Source organism: Lycorma delicatula, chromosome 3 (genome assembly GCF_047948215.1).
Source record: "Lycorma delicatula isolate Av1 chromosome 3, ASM4794821v1, whole genome shotgun sequence".
In the NCBI taxonomy this organism is placed as follows: Eukaryota; Metazoa; Arthropoda; class Insecta; order Hemiptera; family Fulgoridae; genus Lycorma; species Lycorma delicatula.
The window spans coordinates 198,602,451-198,624,673 of NC_134457.1; the positions used below are offsets into that span (position 1 = coordinate 198,602,451).

Genomic DNA, 22,223 nt, shown 5'->3' on the forward strand with positions numbered 1-22,223 from the left:
AGAAAAAACCTGAAGATCTCGCAGGCAAAAGTATCTAAGTACTGACACTGTTTTTTAAGTGGTCAGAAAACGTTCTGTGAAAAAGTGCATTAGTGAATAGTGTAAAAAAAAAAAAAACGTATTTAACATACTTGCATAACTAAGATAAGATCTTATTAAAAGTTTGTGAGTTGTTGTGCGCACGCCCCCGAAGGTTTCTGAATTAGTTTGGATCCGCTAGGTGACGCTGGGATCGAGATATTTCGAAAAATTGTATTTACGCTCCGATTTGGCTCATGTTTGAGCAAAACAACAAAATATTGGTCGACACACAGTTAATCATACGTAACGATATAGCGGGGGCGAAGCCGCGACGGGATTGCTAGCTTTATATATATATATATATATATATATATATATATATATAAAATAAAATTAACAGTTTTCTTTACAGATATCTGTTTAGTCTTAATTTAACCAACCTGTAAACAAAAATAATTATTTTAAACTGTAGATAAATAACAGAGTGCGAATACTTTATATTGTTTCAACAATTTTTCTCTAATGTGAAGAAGATTTTTTTTGTTTTGTTTACTTTAAAATTATAAGAGTTTTCAGCCAAGTTAGTCTATTTTGTTTTAAATATAAATCGAATTTCTTAAATATCAATTTGTTTGCAGTTAATTCTGTTTACTCAATTTTTCCACGCTAACTTCTCCAGAAATTTTGTTTTAAATTTATTAATTATAAATACACGGCTTTTAAATTTATGCAAGGCCTAAAAAAGCATATTTTATGCTCCAATTTATGGAATTTTCTACTATTTTATCAGAATAAACCGGAGAGTAAATTTTGATTTCCGGTTTGTATTTTATGTTTAGGTAAAAAACATATCCGTAAATCAATTGTCAAGCAGTTGATGATTCCAAGAACTTCAGTATACTTTCATTTTACTGCAGGATCAGATATCAGGGTACAAATCTTCGTTAGACCTAACTAAACAAAGCGTTTCCGAACCCAAATTTATATTAGGAATAGACAGAGGAATAATCAAAGGAATTTAATGAAGGGTATAGTCATCTAAAGTTGGGAAGGAATTTTACGACACATTCAGTAAATATGCTTATAAAATCATTAAATTTGAATTGTATTTGGCCTGTGAAACGCATTGAATTAGGCTATTTTCATTATTCTTTATTTATGCCCGCGCGCGCGTGTGTTTAAGTTGCAATAGTTTATTATACGTACAGTACTATTTAGTTTTAATTCTTTTATTTATGTTTCAGGATGTGGTGGTGGCGGGGGTGGGTGGCGGCACTTCTTTCCGGGGTTATAGTAGAAGCCGGTGTAGAATGGAAATGTCCTGAAACAGGTCCTGTGTCTTGTTCCTGTGACCTGCCTCACACACTGCGTTGTACAGGAGATAGGTCAGCTCTTGATACGGTAGCGGAACGACTAAGAGGTTTACCCCCATCTGCGTCTGTTTCTTTGTTAGATTGTACAGTTCAAAATATATCAGTATTATCTGGACCATTATTAAAGGTATTATTATATTTTATTAATAAATCTGTATTAATAATATCCTTTACTTGTGATTATTCATACTTATAACCTATCTGAATTACTCGATAATATGATTTTACATTTTTAGAAGATATATTATTAGAAATAAGATAAAAAGAATGATGGATGTTGATGTACACCGTATGACATTTTTTTTTCAGATAATCTCGGTTTTAAAGAATTCGGTTATAACCGAATAAAATTTTAATAATATATGAATGATGTTATCCATTTTTATTAATAAATAGACTGTTTTAGTATTAATACCCGACTACATCGGAAGAAGGGTAATGTGATTGTGAATTACATTTGTTTGTACCCTTTTATCTTAAGAAAGGCACCATCAAACTTCATTTATTAAACGACTTACCTTAATCACAGAAGTAATACTGTGTACGTAATAATTTAAAGAAAATTAAATTATTAATTTTCTTCTCGTCTTTTTTTCTCCCTCCAAAAAAACCAAAAAAATCTTTTGAAACTTATAGCATATCAAATAAAAATATTTAAAAAAAGTAATCTGGAATGTTCTTTTTGTATAATTTTGTTCCAGAATAAAAATATGAGTTTATTATATCTACGAGTATATAACAATAAAAAAAAAAAAAAAAAAAAAAAAAACAATTAGCGTGAATTACGAAAATATTAACAAAAAAAGCTGACAGTACAGTTGTGGGACTTTCCCGTCACGCGGCTTACACACGCATACATACACAACTTAAATTAGCACGTCTGATCTACGCTAGCGCTCCTTGTGGTGACAGGAGGTAGGTACTACTGACGCAGTATACCCACTTAACCACTAGTTTAGAGAATTTTTTGGGGTGATAATGTGATTTTGCAAATATTATTTTTTAAGTTAAAAAGTGTGCTTAAGTAAAATAAGACCTTAATTAGGCGAAGTCTCTAGATACTGAGAGTGACCTTACTACACAGCCTCACCCCGTTGACCTTTTAAGTTGCAAATTTAATGGCATCATCAATGCCTCATATATAGAAGTACTCTGAAAATGTTTGGTCAAAATCGGTCCGGTAGTTCTGGTGATATAATGTGATTTAGAGTGCGACACCGAACACACAGGCGCGCGCGTGTACATACGAACATCCGGAAAATTTCCATCCGGTTTTTTTGGTTCCTTAGGTTTCAAAACCTTAAGATCCGGTGAAAACCGCATATGCTCAAACTGGACCGATTACAATATTTTCCCTTCGCTAGACGGAAAAGTAATACGATTAACTTAAATTTAAATATTTATACAATAAAGGAATAGGATTAGACAATTTAAAAGTATTTAAATTATAATTCATTTATTATTAATAAAAGTTTCTCTGGAAACTTATCCAAAGAAACATTTTGAGATTTATAATGAAAAAGTTAAAAAACTGTCTTAGAAAAGTAAACATTCTTTTTTATTTTAATTTTTAATTTACTCTTTTTGAAATCGATGCAAAATTAAAAACAACTACCAATAATTTCTAACCTTTAATTTTGGGCTGGTTATAAGGATGTCGTAATTGTAAGAGAAAAATTTTAAGAGTACATTTTTGTTTTAGTTTGGGTTTAATTCAGTATACCAGAATTTTCTTTTTTCTTTTTAAATTTATATTTTTTGGATTGATTATAATTTAAAAAAACAAATAAGCTTACAAAAACGCTCCCCCGTATATAATGCCATTTGAAGAAATACCAAAGGCAAGAAATCTGTACCTTAAAAACGTCACAAATATTGCAGTCAACTTATAAAAAGCTAGCTAAAGAACATGAAAGAATATTCTCCGGAATACGTGAAAATATGTATTATTTCTTACTTAATAATTAACCTAAATTTTTTTGTTTAATCTTGAATTTTCTAGTGAAACTATGAATATCAAAATAACACACACACACATACACACACACACACACACACACACACACACACACACACACACATATATATATATATATACACACACAAATATTATTTCAATCCATATACATACATTTATTTTAACATAACGACAATCCACGGTATTTTTTTGGATTTCACAACCAAACTTTTTCACCTTTTTTTACGAATCATTGTAATTTAACATATTATTTTGTAAAAATAAAGCCAAACATAACAACAATAACAATTTGTATATTTAATATATTAAATTAAATTTGTATATTTAATATATTAAATAACAATTTGTATATTTAATATTAATTAAACGTGATTAGCGAAACCCACCGGGTTGGTCTAGTGATGAACGCGTCTTCCCAAATCAGCTGATTTGGAAGTCAGGAGTTCCAGCGTTCACGTACTAAAGTCAATTATTTTTACTCGGATTTGAATACTAGATCGTGGATACCGGTGTTCTTTGGTTGTTGGGTTTCACTTAACCACACATCTCAGGAATGGTCAAACTGAGACTGTACAAGACTACACTTCATTTACACTCATTCAACATATCATCCTCATTCATCCTCTGAAGTATTATTTGAACGGTAATTACCGGAGGCTAAACAGGAAAAAGAAAAAATACGTGGTTAGCGAGCGAAGCGAGAGTAAGTTATGTTTTCATACGTACGATTCATCAGTAAACGGAACCGTACACAAATCGTACGTATATAATATAGTCTTTTTTTTCCTCTGGTTAGGAGAGTAATCCCACTTACGGACAAGGTGTCGGGCTCGGTAACAAGTTCCGCAAATGTTACGGCGTATGTAACCTGCGCCCTACCGACTAAACCTCCACATCACCAGCTCCCTCTCCGAGGCCGGAAACCTCATTTAAGGATTAGTCTGCCCCAGGAGGTGCCTTCGAGCTCAGTGTGTTCAGAGAGTCCCTGTGCATCATCACTGTCGCCCTCCATCAAAGCACTAACGAACGCCAGCTCTGCAGAGGGCTGTCTGTCCTCCTTTCGCTCTCCAGTCTGGTATCCTGCACCTCACTTCTTGAGATTTTCGCTGGTCTTCTGTGTTCTGCTGGATGGTCCGCATGTTATTTTCGGAGAGCCTCGCCTCCTCATTTGAGTTGAGTCAGATGAGGAGGATTATATCAATATAATCTAACCAAACATAACCTATGCACGCTAACATCGTCTAATTAACCTTAAATATACACATTATGTACAATAAAAAAATACGCTAAAGTATAATGATTCGTGAAAAAGAGCTGAAAAATTTGGTTGTGAAATTCCAAAAAAGTACTAAATCCAACACTAAACAGTGACAAAGGTGACAAAAAAGAGATCTCTTATTTTTGTCGATAATGTGATTTCTCTTTTAAAAACTTCTCTGCTTAATTTGATGTAAAACTCTTATATATGGAACACCAGAGTAACTTTACAAAACAAAAAGAAAATCTATAAATAATGGAAGTTCAGCTTACCAACAATTACGAGTATAAAATGTTTAAATATATTACAACACTTTCGGATTTTCATCCATCCTCAGGAATATCCATATAATTAAGTATAAAAATTTTACAACTATTCACTTAAAATAGTATAAAACAGAATAAAATGTAAACAAAAATAAATCCAAAATTTTATATACATAACAATTGATTGTCATTATATTAAAAGTATAGTAAGTTGTACGTTAAAGTAAAAACATGTACTGTCAGTAGAAGAATCTCAATTGTTATAGTAATTTGAAATGAAGACAGTTTGGCCGACCTAATAATCATTAATTATTGTTTATAATTTTTTTAAATAGTAAACTGTTTATCGAATTTAGTTTGCTCGAGCATCAATCTGTTATTGTTTAAATAAATGTGAAATTTCTCTAAGATTTTTTTTTTTTGTCTTCAGTCATTTGACTGGTTTGATGCCTAAGATATTACTTTTATAAAAATCAGTGTATTATAGAGATCAATAAAATTGTTTGGATTATAATTATGTTTGTATTCCAAAATATGTTTGACGAAATTAGAACGGTCTTTATTTTCTTTATACAGTCAATATGTTCTTTGATTCTAACTGAAAATTATCTGTTAATCATGCCAATATATTTTAAATCAGTTTTCGCACTTTAAGCTATATACTCCTTGTTTGTCTAGATTATATTTGTTCTTAGGTTGTTTTGTTTTAGAAGGATCTTTGTTATTTATATAATTTATTATTTTGTTATTAGTTATCCAAGTATATGCTGTTTTCAATTCAAATGATTTAAATATTTTATTAAATTTTCCATAATTTATATTACATTCAATTTGTTACTTTTATTTTTCTTTTATATATATTTTATTTATTAGATTTGCCAAACTGTTTTCATTTCAAATTACCATAACAACTGAGATTCTTTTACTGACAGAACATGCTTTTACTTTAATGTACAACTCACTATAGTTTTAATACAATGACAATCAATGGTTATGTATATAAAATTTTGGTTTATTATATTTTATTATTTCATTTTATTCTGTTATTTTAACTGAATAGTTATATAATTTTTATACTTAACTATACGGATATTCCTGAGGATGGATGAAAGTCCGAAAGCGTTAGAATATATTTAAACATTTTATAATTGTTGGTATGCTGAACTTTCAATATTTATATGTTATATATAAAATACCAACGATATCATATTATGAAAATTTAACCTAAAAAAAAATCATCCAAATCGCCAAATTGATTGGTGAAGAGTAGGCTGACACATTAATAAAAATGCCTATACAATCCAGAACCTGCTCCTTATTTGAAATTAAAGAAAATAATATATTCTACCAAAAATAAAGAATACAACTCATCATTAAATGTACTTTTTTTGTTAAAAAAAGATTGAATAATTAAATTTTAATTAAGTAATCATTTTAATATGGTTATCGTGTTTCTAAAAATGAGAACGCTTGTATTCCGGGAATTTAAACTTTTGTAAACATCTGTTATAAGTAAATAAAATAAACATAATTATTTTAATTATATTAACAGATTTTTAAATTTTATTTTAAAGCTAAATATTATTTATTTTCATCAAACAAATCTCTATTTCTCATAGTACGTTACCAATAATACAAACCATGCAAGACTATTAATGACAGGAATGCAAGTAAATATTTTAAATAAGAAAATATTATGCATATAACGTGGATTCAGATTTTTTATGGTACATAAAAAAATTTTGATTTCAAAAAATAATTTTTCAGATAAAATATGTGTATTGTTATTTGAAAAAAGTATTTATAAATAAAATTTTTAAATGTTTTCTTTAAAAAAAAAAAGACTAAATAAAATTATTCATGATAAAAAATATAAAGAAATGTTTACAAACCTATACATGATGATGTGTATGAAGAAAGTCATATTGCAATAATTTGTCTCAACAGTAACAAATTATATCCCAATTTACATATCAATGCAGAATTCAAACGTAAAATTACTTTGTAATAATATTTTCCTGGTAACTAAGAAATCAGTACAAAGTGAATCAGAAGTTAAGGATCATAAATCTACAATAATCAAAACTACTTAATAATATTTAGGCAGGAAAAGAAATTTTTATTGGACTAGAAACATTTTTTGAATAAATACCACTTTCTTATAAAAACTTTCATATTACCTTGGTCACATAAATCAGGTGATAATTTCTCCATTACTTTTCAACTGAGATAAGGTGGCTTATGATCAAACTTATATACTCGTAGTTCTACAGGCTTCAACAAGTGTACTTGCTCTGTTTGTAGTAATCATAATAATGAGCATTCGTTTTGTTTTTAAAAATGTATTATTACTTCATAAAATAAAAAAAATAATGAAGGAACTCTCATTCCTTGCAGGTTTTATATACACGTATAAAAAATTCTGTAGCATACATTTTTTCTGTATGTATGTTTAGATGATGGCCCTTCGAAATGTTAAATTTGACTCCATTCTGACTAGACAAGAAATAAGCTTTCATAATGTACAATAAATTCCCCAAAACTTATAAGATATATCCAAAACACAATGCAACTTTTTCATATGTATTGCACCTTCAAAAAAAAAACACACACATACACACCAGTAAATATAATAACTCAGGTTAAAAATTTAACTTTTATGACTCAATAAATATAAGATTGAGCTTAAATATTCTAAAAAAAACTTAAGTTTTTTAATCACCTTAGAAATATGATATGTATGTAAATTTCACACATAGCCCATTTTAAGTTGGGTCCAATATGTCTGTGCAATAGCAAATTTACAAACATATTATATTAGAAAAAAATACATACTAAATGGACAAATATGCTAGTAATAAACCACATATATAAAACAACTCAAATCAGGTACCATCAACAACACTATGAAATTGCCTCGATCATCATCAACAAAGGAGCTAAATAAAAGCAATAGGAAGATCTAGAAACTTATAGATTTAAGAAATGAATAACTTAATTTTTCAAAAATTTGCTCACGTCAAGAAATGTTGTAGAAAAATTGCAGACATAGGTAAATCCTCAATCTATAATCAGGAACATTGCAAAAAATACACTGCCATGTGAAAGGAATGATACCAGTAAGAGTGTCCGCATGATTTCTAATTGATACCTGCAAAAACAGAAACAAAATAAAAAATCCATTACTTTCTGACAACCATATTACATCCAATACTATGAGAGTATGAATAGTCATAAAGAATTCTGCAACAAACCAACAATCATCAGTTCAACTGTTTGCTTACAGATGTGCCCTACAATATCTGTGCCCGCAGAATGTGCTTTCAACAGTCAATCTATGACATAAGACCAAATTTTGAATACATTTATTGAAATTGTATCTAACCACATACATTTTCTGTGGGCATATGCAAATGCAATCTCTCTGTACTTCTTCCACTTATGAGTGTAGAAAAAAATGGAATGATAGGCATTATCATCTTCACATTCTACACATAAAAAATTTGAAGTAAATCAACAATTCGGATCTTCTGTAACTGATGATGAATTTCCCATGGTCTATCAACGCCTCATATAGTCTCACCAACATGAACAATGTCTTTCTTTTCTTGCCATACCTTCATCATTCCATTTTCTACAGCCCTATTATTGTACCATATATTTTTTCTGCTTTTTACTTGCTTTATTTTAACTCATAATGTTTTTTTTCCCCATTTTTTTACAGTTTTTTTTTCATGTTTGTCCTCAAATCTTGCATCCTTAATTTAACATACTTCCTGACATTGCCAATTGATGAAATTCTGCACAGTTACTAAGGTTGAGTGACAATACAATATTCCACCATTTCTTTTGCAAGGTTTTTAAAATTTTTGTTATATTATTCATCATAAACTTACTTACATGAGAGAGCCTTTAATCGACTGGACATTCTGACAAAACATTTAATGCAACATCAGACACTATGCAGTGATGTCTACAGAATCATCCCATTTTCTAAGGATAAATCCTTAGAATTCCAAGAATAAATCCTTAGCTCATAATTGATATGAATCACAATATATATTATACAAGAATGTATGCAATGATCTAAGATTTTATTTGCTGTGCTGTGTAAATTTTTCTGCTACAAAAATTAAATTTATGTATTTAAATGTTTCTCACTTCTCATTATCTTATTTTTTCTTTCAATATGATCTCTTATTGCTATTTTTCAAATGGGTAATAAGTTTATATGTATTCTAAAAGTTTAAAAAAATAAAAAAACATATTTATTTTTTAACATATAAATCTTTTTAATAAATAAGATGCATCTGAAGACAGTAAGTCCCATGAAAATGTGTCAAAAAAAGTAAGGCTGAAAAAGAGAATTTTATTTAAATATATACATATAGTCAAGAGCTGTTCTCATAAACCTTCTACAGACCACTCAATAGAAATTAGGCACCCTCATTTTTCTTTTATTAACATACACATATCAAACTTCATACTGAATAAATAAAGTAAAAATAAATGATTTATAATAAAGATAATATAATATAATAAAGGAGGCCTTTGAAATGTGGGTTTGGAGGAGGATGGAAAAGATCAGCTGGATGGAGAGAGTTCGGAATGAGGAGGTGCTTCGTATAGTGGGAGAAAAGAGGGCGATTATCAAAATAATAAAAAGAAGAAAATGCAGTTGGTTGGGACATTGGCTTAGATGTGACTGCCTGTTGGTGACGGCATTGAAGGGATTTGTAATGGGAAGGAAAGCAAGAGGTTGGAGATGAATGAAAATGGTAGAAAAAGGGAAGAAAGTTACTACAAAATGAAATGGATGGCTCAGTATCGAGCAGAATGGAGGGTGGCCATGTGAAAACCTGCCTTTGGGCACAACACTTATTATATAAAATCATATTTATGATTCTAAATTTATTAAAACTACAGATAAGTTAGCAAAATGGTGCTGAATTTTTATAACTGATAATTAATTAATACAAATGAATAAGACTTACATGATACAACTGGTAGAAAAGTGAAGAGGCATTAGATAGAAGATAAAGTAGCAAGGAAACCATTATGTGATTCCATGGCGATACTAATAGTAACATCCCATGAATTGAGTATGCAGATAAATTTTTATAATCGCCAAAAAGATATAAAAATAATAAAAAGACCATAAAAGGGCAAGGATTGGAAAATACAAATACATTAGGGATGCTTTCAAAAAATCAAATTATATTTAGTGGTATTTACTGACAGTTACAATAAAGTATCGACAGTTGAGATTGAGTAACCAAGTAACTGTACTGTGCAGAAAACTGATAACCTTTAAATCTGTTAATAATTGATAATAATGCTGACTGTTGCCAAGATTTTGTTACTAAAACTATGCAAAATTTTCCCACAGAATTAATCTACTTATTTAAATTAATGAAGCCTATTATAGTACTTTATTTTTTAAATATTTTTGTTTAGTATAAATCACTGTACATATAACCTTCATTCTATTTTTAATATTACTGTAGCCAATAATAATTTCCATTAATTATAAAATTATTGAATATCATTCCAATTGATAGATTATTTCTAATAAAAGATTGTGTTAACTTACTTATGCAAAAAGAAGATAAAATTTTAGTATCATTTAAGTGGTAGTTTCAACAGTTGGCCTTGTTCCTAGTTCTTTAGTGAAGATGCAGTCATTCTGAATTGAATCCTATAATTAATTTTGCACAGATTCATGTTTAATGACAATTATTTATAAAACCTTGAATAGTTTATTTGAAATTTGTAATATAGTTTTCAAATTGAACTAACAACCACACCCCTTTTTTCATTTTTTTCAGGGAGTGCCACTTCATGGACTAGTCGTATCATCTGGAGAAATTCGTCAAGTAATGAGTGATGTTTTCACAGGCATTTCTACACCTCTTCAAGCGCTTGGATTACCTAATAATATCTTAGAAAATGTTCCAACTAATGCACTATCTGTTCTTACTTCATTAGATAGACTTGATTTATCTCACAACAAGATACAACATATAGAAAATAATTCATTTGAGGTAATTAGTTTACAATATTTTTTTTTTTTTTTGTCTTCAGTCATTTGACTGGTTTGATGCAGCTCTCCAAGATTCCCTATCTAGTGCTAGTCGTTTCATTTCAGTATACCCTCTACATCCTACATCCCTAACAATTTGTTTTACATATTCCAAACGTGGCCTGCCTACACAATTTTTTTTCCTTCTACCTGTCCTTCCAATATTAAAGCGACTATTCAAGGATGCCTTAGTATGTGGCCTATAAGTCTGTCTCTTCTTTTAACTATATTTTTCCAAATGCTTCTTTCTTCATCTATTTGCCGCAATACCTCTTCATTTGTCACTTTATCCACCCATCTGGTTTTTAACATTCTCCTATAGCACCACATTTCAAAAGCTTCTAATCTTTTCTTCTCAGATACTCCGATTGTCCAAGTTTCACTTCCATATAAAGCGACACTCCAAACATACACTTTCAAAAATCTTTTCCTGACATTTAAATTAATTTTTGATGTAAACAAATTATATTTTTTACTGAAGGCTCGTTTAGCTTGTGCTATTCGGCATTTTATATCGCTCCTGCTTCGTCCATCTTTAGTAATTCTACTTCCCAAATAACAAAATTCTTCTACCTCCGTAATCTTTTCTCCTCCTATTTTCACATTCAGCGGTCCATCTTTGTTATTTCTACTACATTTCATTACTTTTGTTTTGTTCTTGTTTATTTTCATGCGATAGTTCTTGCGTAGGACTTCATTTATGGCGTTCATTGTTTCTTCTAAATCCTTTTTACTCTCGGCTAGAATTACTATATCATCAGCAAATCGTAGCATCTTTATCTTTTCACCTTGTACTGTTACTCCGAATCCAAATTGTTCTTTAACATCATTAACTGCTAGTTCCATGTAAAGATTAAAAAGTAACGGAGATAGGAAACATCCTTGTCGGACTCCCTTTCTTATTACGGCTTCTTTCTTATGTTCTTCAATTGTTACTGTTGCTGTTTGGTTCCTGTACATTTTAGCAATTGTTCTTCTATCTCTGTATTTGAACCCTAATTTTTTTAAAATGCTGAACATTATATTCCAGTCTACGTTATCGAATGCCTTTTCTAGGTCTATAAACGCCAAGTATGTTGGTTTGTTTTTCTTTAATCTTCCTTCTACTATTAATCTGAGGCCTAAAATTGCTTCCCTTGTCCCTATACTTTTCCTGAAACCAAATTGGTCTTCTCCTAACACTCCTTCCACTCTCCTCTCAATTCTTCTGTATAGAATTCTAGTTAAGATTTTTGATGCATGACTAGTTAAACTAATTGTTCTGTATTCTTCACATTTATCTGCCCCTGCTTTCTTTGGTATCATGACTATAACACTTTTTTTGAAGTCTGACGGAGATTCCCCTTTTTCATAAATATTACACACCAGTTTGTATAATCTATCAATCGCTTCCTCACCTGCACTGCACAGTAATTCTACAGGTATTCCGTCTATTCCAGGAGCCTTTCTGCCACTTAAATCTTTTAATGCTCTCTTAAATTCAGATCTCAGTATTGTTTCTCCCATTTCATCCTACTCAACTTCCTCTTCGTTCCTCTATAACACCATTTTCTAATTCATTTCCTTCGTATAACTCTTCAATATATTCCACCCATCTATCGACTTTACCTTTCGTATTATATATTGGTGTACCATCTTTGTTTAACACATTATTAGATTTTAATTTATGTACCCCAAAATTTTCTTTAACTTTCCTGTATGCTCCGTCTATTTTACCAATGTTAATTTCTCTTTCCACTTCTGAACACTTTTCTTTAATCCACTCTTCTTTCGCCAGTTTGCACTTCCTGTTTAGAGCATTTCTTAATTGCCGATAGTTCCTTTTACTTTCTTCATCACTAGCATTCTTATATTTTCTACATTCATCCATCAGCTGCAATATATCGTCTGAAACCCAAGGTTTTCTACCAGTTCTCTTTATTCCGCCTAAGTTTGCTTCTGCTGATTTAAGAATTTCCTTTTTAACATTCTCCCATTCTTCTTCTACATTTTCTACCTTATCTTTTTTACTCAGACCTCTTGCGATGTCCTCCTCTTCCTCAAGCTTCTCTAAATTCCACCGATTCATCTGACACCTTTTCTTCAGGTTTTTTAACCCCAATCTACATTTCATTATCACCAAATTATGGTCGCTATCAATGTCTGCTCCAGGGTAAGTTTTACAGTCAACGAGTTGATTTCTAAATCTTTGCTTAACCATGATATAATCTATCTGATACCTTGCAGTATCGCCTGGCTTTTTCCAAGTGTATATTCTTCTATTATGATTTTTAAATTGGGTGTTGGCAATTACTAAATTATACTTCGTGCAAAACTCTATAAGTCGGTTTCCTCTTTCATTCCTTTTGCCCAGCCCATATTCACCCACTATATTTCCTTCCTTGCCTTTTCCAATGCTTGCATTTCAATCTCCAACTATTATTAAATTTTCATCTCCTTTTACGTGTTTAATTGCTTCATCAATCTCTTCGTATACACACTCTACCTCATCATCATCATGGGCGCTTGTAAGCATATAGACGTTAACAATCGTTGTCGGTTTAGGTTTTGATTTTATCCTTATTACAATGATTCTATCGCTACGCGTCTTGAAATACTCTACTCTCCTCCCTATCTTCTTGTTCATCACGAAACCTACTCCTGCCTGCCCATTATTTGACGCTGAATTAATTACTCTAAAATCCCCTGACCAAAAGTTTACAATATTAATACAAGGATAAGACAAAAAGTCAAGTGCGATTTAACATACGAGTACTATTTATTTTATTTTCTCTCACGTAAATGAAATATGCGTGAAACATTTCTTTTTTAACATGAACCCTTCCTTCTTTTATCCATTTTTTAACAAGCTTTTTTTTAACAAGCAGAGAAAAAGAAAAGAAATTTTCAGTCTGGTGTGTAGCTGTTTGCACTACTTCTATGATTTCTTCAACAGAACAAAAATAATTCCCTTACAGCTTATTTATCAGGACCAAAAAGATGAAAATTTTTCGAAGCCAGTTCAGGATTGCCCCTCTCCCTAGTACTCCTGACCTGGCTCAAAATCATACTGAACCAGAAGTAGTATAAAAGTCAAAATTAAGATCTCTAAGATAAAGGATTGTTTTGTTGGCTGTATAATGATGATTATCCTGAAGCAAAATCACTTGTTTGAAACAGCTTTTTTATTTGCTTTTGTACTTGAATTTTGCATTTAATGATCACAGCAGTTTCACTAATCACTATTTCACCTTTACGTATGAAGTGAATAAAAACTGGGCCTTCCATATCCTAGAATATCACTATCATCATCTTTCCTGGAGATATGTGAGTTTTGAGTACTCCCTAGTACTCCTGACCTGGCTCAACATCATACTGAACCAGAAGTAGTATAAAAGTCAAAATTAAGATCTCTAAGATAAAGGATTGTTTTGTTGGCTGTATAATGATGATTATCCTGAAGCAAAATCACTTGTTTGAAACAGCTTTTTTATTTGCTTTTGTACTTGAATTTTGCATTTAATGATCACAGCAGTTTCACTAATCACTATTTCACCTTTACGTATGAAGTGAATAAAAACTGGGCCTTCCATATCCTAGAATATCACTATCATCATCTTTCCTGGAGGTATGTGAGTTTTGAATTTTTTGCCATAGGAGATGAAGGATGTTTCCATATTAAACTCCGCTTATTCAGAATGATAGACCTATGTCTGTCTCATCAGCAGTTATTATCTGCTTCAGAAATGATCCCCCCCTTCATCTTCATAAAGTGTCAAAATGTTCTTGAAAAATTTCAAACATCTTTTTTACAGATGCCTGTTACTTGATGTGGAACCAAACAAGCAAAGTTTAAAGAATCATACATAATTGAAAATACTGAACAGTGGTTTGTACTTTATTCAACTTCACGTGCAACTTCAATTACTTTAATTCTACAATTATGCTGAGTCATTTGTTTAACAACTTAAATGTTACTGTTCCAATTTTTAAAGTGATCAATCCAGTTGTAGAACTTGCTTCCATTCAAACAATTCTCTCCATATTGCTATTTAAATGTACAAATAATCTGTTAGTTTCCTCCCTTCTAAGTTGAGAAAATGTAACACTGCTCACATTTCTTCCTTTGTGCATTTAAGCAAACAAGCACTCATTTTAAATTCCTTTTTAAACATAACTACAAACAGCTAATAATGGAACAATACTCCTGTTGTCTAGATGACACAAAGTTTTGATTTATAGCAGAACAGCCAGGGAGTTGTAATACATATAATTGGGAGGGAAATCAAAATTTCCCCTCACTTTTTTGATTTTCCTTGTATAATATTTTGTCATATTAATATACTTAGTTGATTACTAAAATAATTATTTACACTTGAATTTTAGGTTGCTAATATTTTCATGAAACTTTAATAACTAAATTATAATTAATTACTAAATTTTATATGAAAAACTGTTTATCTTTTATACATCAATTCAAATCAGTGTTCTGAAAAAGTGACTACAGTTTTATTACGTAAGGTGTTTACTTTTATTCTCTTAGTAACAACATAGTAATGCTCATTTATGAATTTTAATAAAGAGAAATAGATGACAGTTAATAATGTTAAACTTGACTGGAACCCAGAAGAAATTGCAAATACTTACCTGGGTAATTCAAAAAGGACTTCACAACATTAAAAGCATATAAAAATTGATTGAGATAAATTACAGATTTGATTGAGGTCTCATTTCATAGAAAAACACATCAAGTTTATTGTGAATGGTTATTTTAAATTTCTGTAACTTACATTTGTAATGCGACTTCCATTTGTAATATGTCATACATCCCACATAAAGTCAATTTCATTCCAGAATGTAGCCAGCAAATCAGGCATTAATTTGAGTTTAGCTTAACAAGATCAGAAGATTTAGGTGGGACATAAACCCAATTTTTAATGAAACCTCACAAGAAAAAATCTAGCAGGGTCAAATCTGAAGAGCAAGGTGGCCAAGTAATTGAACCTTCACAACCAATCCATCAATCTGGGAATAAACTATTAAGAAAATCTCAGACTTCTAGGTGGTAGTAAGATGGTGTCCCATCTTGCTGATAGTAATGGCATCCATCTTGGTTATCATCTTCTAATTGAGGAATTAGAAAATTTTTAAGCATGTCCATATAAACAATACCATTTACGGTTGCCTCCTGGAAAAAGGATTGCCACAAAAATAATTGATCTTAGGATTGTCACGAATGAGCTCAAAAGTTTCACGAGGGTTTTCACTACCCCATATTTGGCAATTATGGGTGTTCAACCTGCCACTGATATGAAATGTTGACTAAATTACAATGTCTAGAAATGTATTACTGTCTGCAATTGTATCCATCATTACCACACAAAACTGCACCCGAGCAACTTTGTCGTCATCTGTAATGTGTTGAACCATGGTTAGTTTGTATGGCTTCAAATGCAATCAATTATATAATACGTGCAAAACAGTCATTTGCGAAACTCTAGTCTTAATGAAGGTTTGGTGCCAAGAGTAAGTTGTATGCCTACTTTGCTCTTTATGAAAATTATGTTGAACTGCAGTTACTGACTGCAGATCGTGAAACTAAAACACACAGTGAGCATATTCCACACCAGTAAATGTATCCATTTTTAATAACTGGTGACAGTGCTGGTGGTTGATTTCAGTACTAAAGAACTTAGCAAGTCAAAATTTGATGGGTTTTACTATGAAATAACACCTCAACCAAATTTATAAGTTCTCTAAATAAATTTTTATGTGCCTTTAAAGTTCTGAAGTCCTTTTTGAATCACCTGGTACTTAATTGTTAATTAATGAGAATAGACCATGGTAGACGTATTTGCACCACTGAGTGTATATGGATGTTTTCAACATATAATTGATATTATTGAAATTTCCTCTAAGAAGATGAGCATGAGAGGTGATTTTAGAATCAATGTTCAAATTATTTCCCTTTTCTTCTGAATCACTCTGTATTTGACTGATAGCATAACAAGTTTCATATGGTATTTGTTTTATTTATTTAAACCAAAAATGATTTATTCTGTTCTTTAAGAATTGCTTAGTTATTCTCATTATTATTCTGTTAAACATGGACTACTGTTTGTTTCAGGGTCTGTCAAGCATTACGTTCCTGGACTTAAGCGACAATGTACTCACTTCAATATCACCAGATGCTTTTATACAACTCCCACTGCTAAGGATTTTAAGACTTCAAGGAAATAGGCTTGGAGTTGGAGTTGTTTCTTCTTTGAGAGGGTTTAGAGCTTTAGAAGAATTAGATCTAAGTGGAAACTCCTTGGCAGGCCCTTTAGGACCCAAAACACTGCCTCGATTACCAAGTCTAAAACTTTTGACTTTAGCGCATAATCAACTCAGTAGTGTTTCACGTGGTGCATTAGCTGGATTGGATCAACTAACTTCTTTGTCTTTACATCATAATCAAATTGACGTCCTTGAAGATCATGCATTCAGAGCAGTTGGAACATTAATGCAACTTGATCTTGCCCACAATAGAATGGTTGCAGTTTCTGGTGCATCACTGGCACATCTTACAAACCTCTCAAAACTTGATGTCTCTCATAATTTCCTTCGAGCACTTACTTCTGACTTAATATTTCCTCTCAAAAATCTCCAGGAGCTTCGACTTGATGATAATGATATCTCTATGGTTGCTTCTGATGCTTTGTCAACAAATCCTAAACTTACAAGACTGACACTCTCAGGTACACTTAAATTTTTTAAATAGTCTTATTAATATTACTTCTAATTTATTACTTTTGTCAAAATCTGAAGATAATCTTTAAATCTGCAATTAAATAATTTACAGTGGTATAAATGAAAATCTAAAATTATAAAATACTGTAAAACTTATGAAATATATGCAAGTGACTTATATAAATCTAACCTGTAATTATTTATTTTAATCAATCGGATTGTATCTAAATCTTTCTGCCCAGTAACCAGGTAAATTACTGTTTGGATATTAATTTAAAACATTGACTACCATGCAATATTTAGGAACACTTCATTCAGGCTACCAGTTTGGTTTGTTTTCTTTTAATTTTTATTGGTGTATCACTCCTTATATTTATTACTTCATTGTAATTTATTTTTTTAAATTAAAAATGGTAATACCACTGAAACACATAACCTACAGAAATGATTTTTTTTTATGTAAGGCATATGAATTAAATATTACATAAATAATTTTAAAACTATTTTTGAAATAATAGACAAAGCCGAATCTATTGTTGTATGTGTATTTTTAATAACTTACTTCAAAACACTTTATTTTATTTGTTACTTGTAAAAAAATTAATTTGTAAAAGCCTAACATCAACAAAAGGGTTAAAAAATGAAATCTAGCACCATTTTTATCAAACAGCTTAATAAAGTTTTTGAAAAGATCTAATAATACATGGAGTGAAGGTAGAAGACTCATTTCCAAGTTACTAGTGGGGGTTGTACAACATTTTTCTGTACAGATTTAAATGCTTCATGCTTTGGCCACTCTTTTCTGATATGATTTATTTTGTCCCTGTTGTTCCACTTGCACAAAACTCAACAAAATTTAGTGTAACCAAACTGCCAACCCATCAATAACATAATTTTTAAATCTCAACATGTAGCCTTTGAACTAATTTTTGAAGACTCATTGAACAGTCTCCACTCTGTAGAGTTACATTCCTGATAAAATGCGTCACAAATATTGTTACATTACACTAAATTATTTTCTTCATAAAATAAATCTTGAAACTCTTCCTATGGTTATGAAAGAAACATAATTTAGTGTTAATATGGAGAACATTTCAGCCTTTCAGTCTAGATCCAAAAAGCCCAGCTAGTTTCTTTAAGAAGTTCAAATCCCAAACAAAGTTGTTAAATTCACTAAGTTATCAAATGAGGTTCTTGGAAAGAGGATTCTGCTTCAAAAGTAGGTTCATCTTGAACCTACTTCCTCATATTGAACTTAGCAGCACAGGTAAGTCCTCATCATGAGGCACTGACTTTATAGCAGAGAGTAAATTCAAGTACTGCACTGTGTGGTTTGGATTTACTAAATTATTCCTTTTATCTTTATAAAATAGAAATAACAGTGTGACAAATGGTCTTGTGATTCATGCTACAATATGGCAAAATTCATGTGCAGATACCCACAACCCAGTCTGTCAAACATTTCATCTAGATCAAACAGCAGTTGTGAGGGAATGAAAACACACAGTGTCCATTCACTGTGAATATTTAAACAATATTAGTGAGTTAATTGTATGATTCAGAGTCTGTTGTGTGCTGACATGTCAGATCATCATGCATATATTTCTATTACCTTCATAAAGTTATGTTTGTCTCCTATCCTCTGTCATTTAAAATATTTTTTTAAGTACATAAGTTATTCCTAAAAAAATAAATAGCATTCCACAAAAAAATTCAAAAATGTTATCACAAAAAGTGTGGTTTATGGAAAAAATCTAAATGCATTTTTGAATTCATCATCAAAAGTTACATTAGGATCACAATAAAACTTTCATGTAACAAAAACTGTGTTTATTGTGTTGTTATTCATGTTTATAACAAGAAGTACCATTCACTTTAACAAAAAGAATAAAAGAACAGGTATGTAACCTTGAAAACATGAAACTCAAGTATTATAAATGCAGTAATTAACAAGTGGAACAATCTCTTTTGCTTAGTTTTGTCAAGTCATACGGTAGTTTACAACTTAAAGAAGCCCTTTCAAGATTGTAGATCTGTTATGGATAGTCAGGTAGATCTAACAAGTCAGAAAAACAAACTAAAAGATTTTGCAAGCAGTAATTCAGATGCTAAGAAAATTGACAAAAATTTATGTACTGATGAAAGTAGAATCTATCAAATGAATATTTATTTACATCTAAGTATTTGAGATTAAACAAAGTTAATATGAACTGAAGTTAATTAACTTACTTTAAATGAAATAGTTCAGGTGATCCAATTAAAAATTTAATTTCCTCTGCCATAAAAATAGAGGAATTTGAAGCAGTTGATCAAAATGCGAATTCTATCATATCATGAAGTAACTTAAATTGAGAATATTTTTTTTGATAGCTGCAGTTCCACAACCAATGTATCTTATTTTGTTTTGATCTTTTTTTCAGTATATTCAAATATTTTCTGCAGGATAAATAATGATAATGATAATGATAATAATAATAATAATAAAAATGATTTTTTTCAGAAAATCCTCTTAATTGTGACTGCAGTTTATCTCAGTTTGCTAGTTGGTTAAATGCTTCTACCTTTCTACCAAGTTCAGATAAAGCTACAGCTGTTTGTGCAACTCCTCCTCAACTTGAAAATGGATTAGTTCAAGAATTAACTGCAAGTGATTTTGTATGTGGAGATTTAGGGGAAACTTTACCTCCAGCAGAAGGACCTCTGGCTACTCCTATGCCAGTATCTGGTACTAGAGTTGTTCTAAGAGGATTTCAGTATGATGGTGTAAAAGTTTCACTGTTATGGAGTGTTGAAGCAAATTCTGCTTCATATTCCTGTGATGCCTTATTTGTTTATGAAGAATTAGGAGTTCATGAAGTTCTTCTTGAGTCAAATCCTTTGAAATGTGATTCATCACAACTTGTTGATCCAAGAAGTTTATCATTAGCACTTTCAGCAACAGATTTACAGCCCGGTCATCGTTATCGTTATTGTGTTGTCCTCTTAGAAGGTAGAGGAGGAAGAGATGATTCAGCTCTTGTGTTGGGATGTAGTGAAGTTATACCACTTATACCAACAGCTAAATCGCAAGCACAACCTATACCAGGAAGAACTCATATTGCTAATCTAGATGCAAACCTTACTGCTCTTGGAACCATGGCAATTGCAATCCATCTTTGGAGCGATCAGACAGATCCACATTGTATCGTAACAGTGAGTGTATTTGTTGATGGTACACTAGTTGCTCAAAGACATTTAAATTGTTCTTTACCTTGGACTGTAGTACATGGTCTTCCTAATGGACCTTACCAAGTCTGTGCCACTTTGGGTGATTTTCCACCAACTGAACCAAAAACACGTTGCGTTACTGTTATGCAAGCAAATGATCAAACACATAACCTTCTTCTTAACAGAATATTAACTATTAGTTTATTTGTATTAAGTGGTTTATTACTGATTGCAGTCTACCATACTATTAGGAGGCTACTTAAAAGGCCGAAACCTATGAGAACACATCAGTGTTTCTTACCTGTTGCTCAACCGGATGAACAACATGCAAGATATGTTAAACTTCAAGCGACTACTAAACTGTAATTAATGTAAATATTAATTTTGTAAATAAACATGTAACATACAACAGATATTTTAACTTTTTATGTAAAGGGTAATAATATGAACAAAACAGTTTATACCTATTGACAAAATCTTTTACAATTACACAGACTGCTTATTTTACACAATCAGTAACTATGACTGAAAATATAAAGTAATGAATCTATAATTTTAATTTTTTATAAACTTGTTTTAGTGGATTTTGTTTCACACTTTTTTTTGATAAAAAAGTGTAACATAAATGTTTAATCACTTACGCATTATTATGTAAATAACATATACCTTATGTTTGTTTCTATATTGTTTGTAAATATTGCTTATCTTGTATAGTTAAGTTGATTGTGAAAAAAATTTTAGTAACTTCATACATCTAAGTAAAATTGTGATTTCTTTTTTATTTTTTCTGTATATATATCAGAATTTTTTTTGTAATTAAAAGTGATACATAATGATTTTTTTTTTCATTTATTTATTTATTTTTTTACATAATCATTCTTAATATTTAATGAAATGAAATGCAGCCGAAATAAAAATAATAACAGATTTTATAAAACCTTATGTTAAGTGATTTATTAAATTTTTCCAATAGACTTCTAATAATCCAGTGTGTAAAAATCTGAGATTTCAAGGCACACTTCATTTGTGTTCAAATAAAGCTTACTTTTTTATCCCTATTTAAGATGTGTTTGTCACTAGTTATGCTCATCTGCACCAACATTGTCTCTTTGATAATATGTTTACCTGTTAAAAGTTTATACTAGTTAATAACACCAGTATAAACACCTGATATTACGGTGTTAGAAAAAGTAGAATGTTAGTGAAACCGATGATAATGATATGAAGTATTAAGATATACGAATATATGTTATAAAAAAATTAATGATGGCTTAAATTGCATTACAAAACAAATAAACTGTAATAACTTATAGTTACATACATTTAT

General features: G+C 30.6%; 1 protein-coding gene across 2 annotated transcripts in view; it reads left to right on the forward strand.

Annotated features, from left to right (window-relative positions):
• The window catches only part of LOC142322348 (uncharacterized), a 175,015-nt gene extending 153,283 nt beyond the window's left edge, over positions 1-21,732 (forward strand). For both annotated transcript variants that reach the window (XM_075361324.1, XM_075361325.1), the window contains exons 2-5: positions 1,266-1,521; positions 10,725-10,940; positions 17,085-17,697; positions 20,190-21,732. In XM_075361324.1, coding sequence (XP_075217439.1) covers positions 1,267-1,521; positions 10,725-10,940; positions 17,085-17,697; positions 20,190-21,262 — 2,157 coding nt within the window. In that variant the 5' untranslated portion in view covers position 1,266 and the 3' untranslated portion in view covers positions 21,263-21,732. The remainder of the gene's footprint in view (positions 1-1,265; positions 1,522-10,724; positions 10,941-17,084; positions 17,698-20,189) is intronic.
• The last annotated feature ends 491 nt before the right edge of the window (positions 21,733-22,223 follow it).